The 13097-nt window shown below is 44.4% G+C and overlaps 1 protein-coding gene across 1 annotated transcript in view; it reads left to right on the forward strand.

Annotated features, from left to right (window-relative positions):
• ETFDH (electron transfer flavoprotein dehydrogenase) overlaps positions 1–12423 on the forward strand; it is a 47551-nt gene extending 35128 nt beyond the window's left edge. Inside the window, exons 10-13 of the mRNA XM_040332348.1 lie at positions 1950–2118; positions 4135–4317; positions 5051–5272; positions 10605–12423. Coding sequence (XP_040188282.1) covers positions 1950–2118; positions 4135–4317; positions 5051–5272; positions 10605–10768 — 738 coding nt within the window. The 3' untranslated portion in view covers positions 10769–12423. The remainder of the gene's footprint in view (positions 1–1949; positions 2119–4134; positions 4318–5050; positions 5273–10604) is intronic.
• Positions 12424–13097: the final 674 nt, after the last annotated feature.

The raw sequence follows: 13097 nt of genomic DNA on the forward strand, positions 1-13097 counted from the left end.
TGTGGACACTGCAGCAAACAAAAGGGAGTCTGTCCTATAAAGACAAAGGTAATAATACGAGAAAAGTGATGATGTCTGCGCTGTGAAATATTACTACAAAGTGGAGGGAAGAAAAGGGAGGGGAGGGGAGGGGAAGGGGTGAACTGGGTCCGTGGGCCTGGGGAATGAAAGGATGTACAGACAAGTAGAAGTGCAACCTAAAAACGGTGATTAAATAAGTACAGTCCTAGGCTGAACTGTATAAACAATAAGCACAGTGAAAATTCTTCAGTGAAAAAAACAAACATATAAAAGAGTCCCGGATTAATTCAAACAAGAGAAAAGGGGGGCTCTGCAAATGGGTAAGTGAATGTAGACTTACACAACTTACACAGTATGTAGGAAAGGAGTGCCTATCTCCACGAGTGCCAAGCTCGTCACCCTAGCTTCTCACTGCCACAACTCTATCCCCTCAGCATCCATAGAGCCGACCGCTCATGCGAAAATAGAAAGGGCAGGGGAGGGAGAAGAAAAGGGGGCACATCGCATAATTCCGTACAACAAAGTTTTAATAAAAATACATAAAAACCATCGATAAAACTCACATGGGACAGTCTAATGGCGGTCACATAACCACGAGCGCCGCGCTCCTCTACCGTCCGTCAGGTGCTGCTCCCGATCAGTGCTCAAAGTCCCGACACGTGTTCGTCGCATCACGTGACTTCATCAGGGGATCCTCACTTACCCATTTGCAGAGCCCCCCTTTATTTGTGGCAGCAGGACAACGCTACAGTATCTCTATTATATCTCCCACATGTATGGCCGATCATTGAGAACTAACGGGAAGATATCTATCCAATGGGAGGCTGGAGCACTGGTAACTAATCTGGCTTTGAGTGACAGCCGGGAGGTAAGCTGCTAGGATCACTAACGGTGTGGGTTGCACGTTTTTGGATTTGATTGATCTGCACACTTCCACCCATCTGGTTTTGGAACTTTTCACCTCCGATCATTCACCCATCCACTTTTGCATCAGCTTTATTTGGAACTTTGGTTTTTCTCTTGTTTGATTTTAATCCGGGACTCTTTTATGTTTGTTTTTTTCACTGAAGAATTTTCACTATGCTTATTGTTTATACAGTTCAGCCTAGGACTGTACTTATTTAATCACCGTTTTTAGGTTGCACTTCTACTGTGTCTGTACATCCTTTCATTCCCCAGGCCCACGGACCCAGTTCACCCCTTCCCCTCCCTTTTCTTCCCTCCACTCAGTAGTAATATTTCACAGCGCAGACATCCTCACTTTTCTCAGAAGTATTTTTACCAGCCCTCAAAAATTCCACTAGCTTGCTCGCATTTTGCGAGGGGAATTTGTAGGCTGCCTGGGGGGGCGGGACCTCCTGGCATGTGGGGTTGTATGGAAGCCGTTCACGCAGGGGAGGAGAGAAGGCAGCCAGATGATATTAGAGCTCAGAGGAACATCACAACTTTCATTTCAATTGCCGCGTTTTCCCCGCATTTGCTGTCACATACAGCCCTTCCTCCTTATGCGGGGACTTCTTGATAGACAGCTCACCCGTCCAATCCTGGGACGGGTGACGGATATCAAAGTTCCCCAGTCAGGAGGCGGGGCTGTATGTGACGGCGAGCGGCGGGAACATATTGAACTGAAAGCTGTGACGTTCTCGTTGCTCTGATCACCCGGCTGGCAATTCCCCCCCCCCCCCCCGCCCCCTCTTCCCCTGCAGAGGCTGCATTGGTGGACACGGGCAGGGCAGAGGCTGCATTGGTGGACACGGGCAGGGCAGAGGCGCTGCATTGGTGGGCAGGGCAGAGGCGCTGCATTGGTGGGCAGGGCAGAGGCACTGCATTGGTGGGCAGGGCAGAGGCGCTGCATTGGTGGACACGGATAAAGCTCATGAGAGAAATAAACTCTGCGTTTCAGGCACATATCTGCTTTTTATTTCTAGTCTTTGCCAAAGCTGACATTCCCTGGTGGTGTGTTGATTGGTTGCAGTCCTGGGTTCATGAATGTACCGAAGATTAAAGGTACTCATACAGCAATGAAGAGTGGTATGCTGGCTGCAGAATCCATCTTTAAACATCTAACAGATGAAAACCTCCAGTCGGGTACTCAAGGTTTGAAAACTCTATACTTTTAACTGTTTATTACATTATTTTCCTGTTTATTTAGTACTGGTCCTTGCCTAATCTTCACCAAAGTGTGTAGCATAATGTTAAAGCTGATCTCCAGCTATAGTTTCAGTTTAAATAGTTTGTTTGGGCAGCTATTTCCCTCACCAGCGTATGCGGCCGCAGGGTGTGTACTGTGTAAATGTAATTGTGGCTACATACAGTACTGTGCTCCAAATGCGAGACAAGAACTTCCCGTCTCACACCCAGAACAGAATGGCGTCGGTCTGAGCAGTGCTCAGCCATTCATTAGCAGCTTTGTATTCTACCAAGCACTACAAAGTTCTCCTTGGCTGAATCAGATTGTGACATCTGCCCGCCTTTTTGTCTCAGCCAATCAAAGGAGGCTTTGTATTCACCTACATACAGTTTATACTGCACATTTTGGTGAGGAAATTTGTTGCAACAAAAGCTGGAGATCAGCTTGTTGCATTCTGCAGCCTTTGATATTTTATGGCTGTTTGTTGAAACCCTTTGATTTGTACCAAGCACACCAGGACTTTATTTACTTATTAAGTGTGTGTGTGTATATGGGCAGCACAGTGGTGTAGCAGTTGGCACTCTTGCCTAGCAGTAAAAAGGGTTGCTGGTTCGAATCCCGACCACAACACTACCTGCCTGGAGTTTGCATGTTCTCCCTGTGCCTGCGTGGGTTTCCTCTGGCTCCTTGAGGGTAGGGACTGATGTGAATGTACATTGTAAAAGCGCTGTGTAAATTGACAGCGCTATATAAGTACCTTTTATATATATATATATATATATATATATATATATATATATATATATATATATATATATATATATATATATATATATATATATATATATATATATATATATTATATATATAATATGCAATCAAATCAGTCCCTGCCATCAAGGAGCTTACAATCTAAGGTCCCTAACTCACATTCGTACATACACATACTAGGGCTAATTTGGACAGGAGCCAATTAACCTGCCAGCATGTCTTTGGAGTGTGGGAGGAAACCCACATAGACACGGGGAGAGCATCGGACTGACGACTCTATTACTTTTAGGCGGAAGTGCTAACCACTTAGCCATTGGTTTTTGCATTTGTTTAGTTGTTAAAATGTTTTTAAAACCTGGGCTTGTTCCAAAGAAATGTCCATGATTAGATACAGGCTGGACAGAATGAAGAGATTAGGCAGACAGAAAAACAAGAGATTCAGGACCTGTAGGAGATAATTTGCCAGCTAATGTTCATTTACATGATGAAGACTGAGATCATTTGCTATACAGACGGTCCCCTAGTTGCAAACATCCAACTTACAAACAACTCCTACTTACAAACGGAGGGAGACAACAGGAAGTGAAGGAAATCTACCACTGGGAAGGGAAATTTAACTCCTGTAAGAGTTGCTATGGGAAAAAGGTACCTCTACTGATGCTTTATCATCAAGGCTTGTTTCCACAACCCAATCTAATTGTCATTGGGACAGAAAGTGAGGTGAAATCTTCTGAATAGGAGCCCTATTCTATCCATAAAGCTTAAAAATAGTTTTTTTGACTGGAGCTACACTTAAAAAATGTACCTGTTCCGACTTACAGATTACATTTCAGAACAAACCTACAGACCCCATCTTGTTTGTTACCGGGGACTGCCTGCATAGGTTTGACAGGCTTAATTGACTGTATATAACTCCCAACCCAGAAAATTGTCCTTTTTGTACATTGGGCTTATTTTAGCAAAGTAAGTGCAGTTTAACATATTTGTCTTCTATAAAACTGTCACCAGTGCAGCTTTAGGATGGGCGTAAATGGGTACTGTGTTCCTGGGTTTTGTTTTTGTAGAAAAGTATGAATAGACTTTCCCCATATGATAGCTATAGAGGATCTTTGATCTTTTTTAAGTCTAACTTAATTAATAAAATGCATTTGTGGGGCTGTGCTACAAACTCTAGAAATAGCTATGTATTTGCTTTTATTGTTGTGATTTAGGGCTCAGTGCTCCAGATTATGAGGAGAACCTAAGGAAGTCGTGGATCTGGAAGGAGCTCTACTCGGTGAGAAATATTAGACCTTCCTGCCACACTGTTTTTGGATTGTATGGAGGCATGGTCTACACTGGCATTTTCTACTGGATATTTAGAGGGAAAGAGCCTTGGACGCTTAAACATAAAGGTAAAATTATTTAGATTTTTTTTTTTTTTTCCAAGCTTTACCTGTCATGAATAAAATGACTTCACTGCTGACCACCTCCTTTTTTGAAAATGCTAGTTACGGTTTTGTTTATCAACTAGCTTTTTATACTTTCTGAAATGCTGATGCAAAAGTATGCAGATCAGGATAGTCAGAGAAATGTCCACAGTCTTCATGTGCATTGTTGTTCTGGATCAGCGGTTTTAGGTATTGAAGGTGGAGGATTAGCAGCACAGCCAAGGTAGCAACTTCAGAAGGAGAATTCTGTGATGGCAGCCTCCATATTTTGCTCACAATGTCTACATTTATCTACTGTCTGCAGAAACCTAACTTCAGTTAGCTTGGCAAAACTGTTTTGAGAGACTAAGGAGGCTGCCGTTGCTGTTCTCATCTGAAAATACTAGTTGCTTGGCTGTCATTTTGATCTTGTGTCTTCAGCGCTGACCAGGAACAAGTATGAAGATCAGAAGGTTTGACTTCAGTCTGACCTTCTATTCTTCATGCTTAGCCCAGGTCAATGATTAAGAAATTATTGACTCCAGAGACAGCCAGGTAACTAAGTAGTCTTAAGGGGAAGTTGGCAATGAGAGCCCCTACATTTCATTCACAGGTTTTCTTTATTGCTCCAGAAAGCTCTTTTACTTTAAGTTCTACAGTAATAATTTCCTTGCACGTGTCTATTATTCTGACATAATACTGTTCAATTTCTCACCAGGTTTGGATTCTAATCAGCTAAAGCCAGCTAAGGATTGCACACCTATTGAGTACCCTAAACCTGACGGTAAAATAAGTTTTGACCTGCTGTCATCTGTGGCTCTGAGCGGTACTAATCATGAGCACAATCAACCAGCACACTTGACACTACGAGATGACAGTGTACCTGTGAATAGGAATTTAGCTTTATATGATGGCCCAGAGCAGAGATATTGTCCTGCAGGTAAGGAGCTTGTAAAAAAGAAAATGTTGTGTTTATAGAGCAACTACACTCAGCCTAAGCCTCATCAGGGAAAAAAAATAAAAAAATCCCTAACACTTGTCCCTGTCATAAAAATTGTTTTAAAAGTCCAGTATTGGCTTGCTTAAGCAAAAGCTTTCCATTTGCCTCATCCCAGGAGAGGCAGTTTGCAAGATGCTGAGCATATGTGCACACTGTGGGCGTCTCTGCCAGAAAACTGCCTTTTTTACCACCACAGTATATATGCATTCAGACAAAAAAAAATTACTGAGCACCTCATACTTATATATAAGTATTATATCTGGGCCATGAGCTCAAAGTTTAGAGAACTCACAGAAAAGCATAGGAAATCCTGGTGCGCTGGGGAAAATAGGGACATGTATGTACACGTCCTTGATGATGAAGGGAGGAGATGACTGACTTGGTGGATTACATTAAGAATATCTGAGCTCTTTTGGGTTGGGAACCATAAACAGGTTGGAGTAAAACCCCTAAATCTATTCTGGCCGATGCACACCTCACCTGGCCTGAGTGGTTAGCAGGTAAAAAGCAGACTTGGCTCAATTCATCCAGATCACAATACCAGCATGTTTCACTCCGCCCTTGGGGCTTAATCATGCATTGCCATGATTAAGTCCCAAGGGCAGGGCGAAACATGTTGGAATTGGATGAATCAAGCTGAGGCTGCTTTTACCTGCTAACCACTCAGGCCGGGAGAGGTGTGCAATGGCCAGGCTGTAGCTTTGCGTCTGGACAGACCTTTCCTTAGCCTGTACCCTCACTAACTAGCAGCATCCAAATAATCGGACCTTGGTAGCCTGAGCGCGACACTTAAGCATTTACCCTGAAGCTATTCTACCACAGGGACTGGGGCATGAAACCCAGAATACCGAGAGGGCTACATGGAGATCTGTGATTCTTTGCAGTGACACAGAAAGGTTGCAAGTGAGAAACCAAGGAGAAGCATCGAAAATGCAAATTGTCCAAATGCCTGCAAAGGCTAACAGACAATTGGGTTTGATTTATTTCCGAGCAGAGCTAAAGAAAAGACATCCATTCTGCTTGGACACAATAAACTTTATTAAGAAGGGGTATACTGGGTTGGCCGCATTTTTTTTTTTTTTTTTTTTTTTATTTATTTGTAGTGTCCAGTACTCCTGTAGCTGGTAGTATAACCCAAAGGTTAAAAGATAATTTCACGTTTTGTAACATGTTACACCCATATTTAGGGTGTAAGACTGTTAGTTGCAGAAGCCCTGGTCCCCTGTTGTGACAGCAAGCAGGGGATCTTCTCCCCATGCTCACTGTCACAATTGGAAAAAACATGGCTGTGTGGGGCTCTGCCCACCCGGCCGTACTGAAAGCCTTTGCGGCTATTGCAAGATAATATAATATGCAGATGAATTAAAAGGATACGTTTCCTGTTTCTCAATAGACCAGAAAGAAATGAATTTTAAGGGATTTCTAACCACTTAAGCCCCGGCACTGCGTCACTTTAACAATTGCGCGGTCATGAGACGTGGCTCCCAAACAAAATTGACATTCTTTTTTTTTTCCCACTAATGGAGATTTATTTTGGTAGTACTTGATCACCTCTGCGGTTTTTAATTTTTGCGCTATAAACAAAAATAGAGCGTCAATTTAGAAAAAAAATCTTTTTTTTTTTTTTTTTGCTGTAATAAATATCCCCCAGGCCGATACGTATTCTTCTACATATTTTTGGGACCGTTGTCATTTTTACAGAAATTGGTGCTATAAAAATGCACTGATTACTGTGAAAATGACACTGGCAGTGAAGGGGTTAACCACTAGGTGGCGCTGAAGGGGTTAAGTGTGTCCTAGGGAGTGATTCTAACTGTTAGGGGGTGTGGCTACGAGTGACACGTCACTGATCGCTACTTCCGATGAGAGGGAGCAGACGATCGGTGACAGTGTCACTAGGCAGAACGGGGAGATGCTCGTTTACATTTGCCTCTCCATGTTCTGCAGCTCTATGACCTGATCGCGCGACACTGGCAGACATCACGCACGCCCACGCGGTGGGAATTTTAAAGTGGTGTGTGTGTGTGTATGTATATGTATGTATATGTATGTGTGTGTGTGTGTGTATATGTGTGTGTGTGTGTGTATATATGTGTGTGTGTGTGTGTGTGTGTGTATATGTGTAATATATATATATATATACACACATATATATATATATATATATATATATATATATATATATATATATATATATATATATATATATATATACACAGCCCTCAAAATTGCACTCGCCTCCTCGCATTTGGCGAGGGAATTTATGTGCAGTGCGAGTGAGGAGCAGGGGTGGACCAGTCTGACAGCTTTCTGACTGAAGCAGTGCAGGCTTTTTTTTTTCTTTTTTAAATGACATCAGAGCGGCCAGAGGGGGATTCCCTGATCGATACCGCAACTTCCCCCCACCCTCCAGGGGGTGCGGGGGGGGCATGCCGCTCCAGGTGCCACACACTGGGGGGTGTCAGGCCGGCTAACCCCCCCCCCCAAATGAAAAAAGACAGCGCCGCCGCGGGTTTAACATTGCGCCGATGATAGACTACATCTGTAATTGAGAGCCCGAGCGGAGCAGGTAGTGGCTTTGCGGGGGGGGGGGGGGGGCGGGGTTGCGAGCTGTACCCGAGCCAGTCGGCACATCTGAGACCGTCGCAACGATCCCCTTCTCTCTTGTCTCAGTCTCGGACAGCGGCTGTCAGCAGAGAAGCCGCCTCCCCCTTTATGTCTATACAGTGCTCTGCATGCAGGAGGAGGGGGAGGCGGCTTCTCTGCTCGGCTGACAGCCGCTGCCCGAGACTGATCAGAGCCGTGAGAGAAGGGGATTGTTGCGCCAGTCACAGATGTGCCGACTCGCATCCCCCCCCCCCCAAGCCACTACCTCTGGCTCTCTGTCTGCGGTGTGTGTTCCGAGCCAGGTACGTTATAGGTCTGAATGGGGGGGGGTCTCGGGTCTGTATGGTAGGAAGGGGGGGGTCTGAATGGTAGGAAGGGGGGGGTCTGAATGGTAGGAAGGGGGGGGTCTGAATGGTAGGAAGGGGGGGGTCAGTATGGTAGGAAGGGGGGGGGTCAGTATGGTAGGAAGGGGGGGTCTGTATTGTAGGAAGGGGGTCTGTACTGTAGCGGGGGTCTGTACTGTAGAGGGGGTCTGTATGGTAGGAAGGGGGGTCTGTATTGTAGGGGGGGGGGTCTTCACCGTATCGGGGGTCTGTACTGTAGGGGGGGTCTGTACTGTACCGGGGGGGGAGGGTCTGTATGGTAGGAAGGGGGGGTCTGTATGTTAGGAAGGGAGGGTCTGTATTGTAGGAAGGGGGGGTCTGTATTGTAGGGGGGTCTTCATCGTAGAAGGGGTCTGTACTGTAGGGGGGTCTGTACTGTAGAGGTGGTATGTATGGTAGGAAGGGAGGGGTCTGTATGGTAGGAAGGGGGGGTCTGTATGGTAGGAAGGGGGGGTCTGTATGGTAGGAAGGGGGGGTCTGTATTGTAGGAAGGGAGGTCTGTATTGTTGGGGGGTCTTCACCGTAGCGGGGGTCTGCACTGTAGGGAGGGGGTCTGCACTGTAGGGAGGGGGTCTGCACTGTAGGGGGGTCTGTGTAACATGTAGGGGGCCCAGAACTGTTAAGGGGGGTGTCTGTGTAACATACAGGCATCTAGAGGTGCAGGGTGCTGTGTAATGTAAAGGGGTCCAGAGGTACAAGGTGCCATGTAATGTAAAGGGTCCAGAGGTGCAGGGTGCTGTGTAATGTAAAGGGGTCCAGAGGTACAATGGCTGTGTAATGTAAAGGGGTCCAGAGGTGCAGTGTAATGTAAAGGGGTCCAGAGGTACAATGGCTGTGTAATGTAAAGGGGTCCAGAGGTGCAGGGTGCTGTGTAATGTAAAGGGGTGCAGGGTGCTGTGTAATGTAAAGGGTCCAGAGGTATAAGGGCTGTGTAATGTAATATTGTTGTTAATATTTATTTTTGTAACTTCATTCTGCATAAAACATTTAACAATGTAATTTAATGAGATCGTTTATGAGGGTGTGTTTAGGGGCAGACTTAGGGGCGGGGCAGGGGAGGGGTTGGGTGGGGCAACTGGTGGCGAGTAACTTTCAAGGCCTGGCTAGTGGCTCGTGACTTCAAATTTTGAGCCCTGTATATATATATATATATATATATATATATATATATATATATATATATATATATATATATATATATATATATATATATATATATATATATATATATATAATTTGTGTAATATATAATTTTTTTTTTTTTTTTTATTACACACACAAATATATACACACACACACACACACACACACATCAACGATTCGATTCCGCAATGCATCACGACTACCGACGCGCTCTCATTTCTGCCCTTCCTCCCTGCAATCTTCTGAGACACATCACAGGTCCCAAAAGATTGCCCGGCTATGCAGGACAGCGCAGTGAGACATGCGCACCTGGCTGTGAAGCTGCAGGCTGTCACAACCGGATGCCCACAGTAGTATTGCCAGCGCCGTGGACAGAATGGAGGGTTCGGGTGGCCACGTCGCTGGATTGTGGGACAGTTGTGTGTCTGTATATTTAAAAAAATAAATAAAAATAGTGTTTCATACCTGCATTTCTGTCTGTGCATACTCTGTATATTCCGCACATGTGACTCTGTCCGACCCGCCTCTCTCCTCTCGTTCGCCTCTTTCCTGACGTCAGTGGGACGTCAGTGGGAGTTCTCAGCCCCGCCCACCGACTGTACTGTAGCTAGCTATCAGATCAGAAGAGAGACGGACGGGGCTGACGTCAGACGAGATGTGGGAGGTGAAAGGCGGGCCGGAGCGAACAGTCACATGAGAGGAATATACAGACAGAAATGCAGGTATAAAAACACTATATTTTAAAAAGCACATGCAGCAGTGGCCACTTAATGGATTATAACAGCATGTATTACAAAACTGGTATTTTATTAGACACGCTCGGAGCGCTCTCCCGGGAGGGGCGGGTCAAGTTGGGATGACGTCACTTGACATCGATTAATGGGGTCACATGCATCGATGCCCCCCGAATCGCGATGCAACGATTATATTCAGCACCCCTAACACACACATTACTTTGCCCAGCCGTGCCATTCTGCCAACGTAAATGTGCAGGAATTGGTCCATAACTGGCTAAGCAAGCCGTTATAAATCATAATGTGCGGGGGTACAGTACTCTGAAGTTGTGGGATTTTTGTTGAGGTTTAGGAGTTACTATCAAAATGTACAGCTTGGCAAATAATCTTTATTTCTTTTTACAGGTGTTTATGAATTTGTCCCGCTTGAATCAGGTGAAGGTTCACGGTTGCAGATCAATGCTCAGAACTGTGTCCACTGCAAGACATGTGACATTAAAGATCCAAGTCAGAATATTAATTGGGTTGTACCAGAAGGAGGCGGTGGACCTGCTTACAATGGAATGTAATTTTCTCTAGACAAAGCAGTATTTTATCATATTTTATGACTGATTCTACCATCTGAGACCACAGTGTGAAGCTGTTAATTGTTAAAAATGTTCTGCCAAAATGTGACACCAAAGCAGGACAATTCTGCTTACGTGCTCCTGAGAGCACTAACTTGCTTAGATGGGCATTTGATTTTTCTGTGTTTGAAAATGGTTTATAGCTCCCTAGAGCTGCCTTAATTCCACAAATTTAACAGGTCTGATTGAAGGCTTTTGCAAGACGCACATGTACCATAGACGATGCCTTTTTGTGAATGTAAACTGTATCACAAGAGCTTTATATGTAAAGTTTTTTTGTTTTTTATGTGCCAGAAAAAAAAAACAATTTTTACAAATCATAATTTTTTGTTTTGTTTTAATGAGTCTACCTGTACTATGGCACATTTTTGCAAGCATATTTCAGCCTGGTATGCAGTTTTGTGAGTTTACCTGTATTATTGTAAATTTTTGTAAGAATATTTCAGCCTAGTATACAGTAACAAAATGGTTTATGGTAAATTGGTAGCCATTATGCATACATTTGCTAGGAGAAAACTGTGCACTTGATGTGGCACTGATGCCTACACATGTTGTGAGACAGTAATTCTGATGGGTCATTTCAAGTAATTGTAAGGCCCCTTCCACACAGGGTGGTTTCTGTCTGCTTAGTGGGGAATCTGTCTGCTGAGCAGGTGGATGGCTGATCTGTGTCCGCTCTGCCTATGCAAAGAGGACTCTGCACGCTCTTGCTCCATAGAAGACAATGGAGGGTCTGATTTAGTCCGCTCGCGTGAAAGGACTCTCAAAGTGCTATTGACCATAGGGTTTTGGAGCACCTGCTACAGGCGTAGGATTCTGGGTACAAAGGAACACAGCACTGCCTATGGGCAGTCCCCTCTGGTATAAAGCCCCCCTTCTCTGCTTTGGCAAGCAAGTTCTTTTACCAAGTGTTCAGGAGTAAGCACTTGTTTCCCTGCTGGGGCCTGTGGTTCTATAGCCTTTTTGCTGGGATTTTTTTCCTGCTGAGATTTTCTAAAGGTCACCCCAGTTTGACAAAAAGCACATGCAGACCTTTTTAACTATGCGCTGGGTAGACAATGACAGCCTCATCCTGGACCCAGGCGTTCAGAGCGTTAAACGTCTCATGGGGACACCTATGACTGGGGGCCAGAGTTTGTTATCCTGCCTGACGGTACTTCAGTGGAGTAGATGCTCTGTCATGGGAGCCTTACCAACACTCTTGGCTGTACTGGGAAGTAGTTGTCCCCCACCTCCTCTTCTTTTTTTTTTTTTTTTCTCCCTCCCTGGAAGCAGTGTGGGGTGTAGGTACTTACTGGGGTGATCGGCCCTGTGGTGTCCCTCTTGTATTCCCTGCCTGAGCTTCCCTAGCTCACCTTTCTCACACAGAGCTTCCTTAGCCTTCCACGATGTAGTATGGAGCCTGGCAACCTGGGTCCCCGCAATATAAACTGAATAGTGGCTTCAACAAAAATATCATTTTTCATACTTCCTGTACATGGACAACCAATCTGGCTCCCCTGAGGAAGTCACGTGGTGTGACGAATGTGCTTTTAATTAGATTTTGATGTAAGCGCATATTTTAATCTTTAATAAATTAAAGCTTTTTAAACATTGTACACTATGGGAGGCATTATATTTGTTTTACCTTAACATATGGATGTATGAGGCCAGCGACATCTTAGGAGCTAAGACCCTATAGCCAAAAGGCTAACCAGACCGTATTGCTGTAACTTTACTTCTAGGCTCTTTTATATGCGAGTGGTCTATGAGCACCGAGCTGATTGGTGGAAGCACTTTTTTTTATTATTATTATTTAAACACCCGGCAGTTAAAGGAGAACAGATCACACAAGTGAATTACATATACATTTATTTTATTTCTTAGCCACTACCGGCACTTGTCTACATTGGTGCACGTGAGATTTATGCTATATTGATATGTACATTCATTTGTAGTGCACTTGTCGCATGTATTCACATATTGACTGCGCAGCACCATCTACATTTGAATTACATAAAAGGTGCTGCTCTTAGACTTCATTACATGTTACATGAAGTTTCAACACAAACTGTGCATGTATACTTAAAGAATATCTAAACCCAACACCAAAAACATATTTATGAGTTAGCTGTAATTCTGTATCTTGAAATACACTCCAGGTCACAGGCTATATAGGCATAGACCCTGGGTTATAGGCTGCTATCTAGTTCAGTGCTTAGACACTGGCAAATGGTTTAGACATATCCCCTATTAGAGCTGGGCGATTTTGGCCCCAACAAAAATCTGCGAT

This window comes from Rana temporaria, chromosome 1 (assembly GCF_905171775.1).
Source record: "Rana temporaria chromosome 1, aRanTem1.1, whole genome shotgun sequence".
NCBI classification, from domain to species: domain Eukaryota; kingdom Metazoa; phylum Chordata; class Amphibia; order Anura; family Ranidae; genus Rana; species Rana temporaria.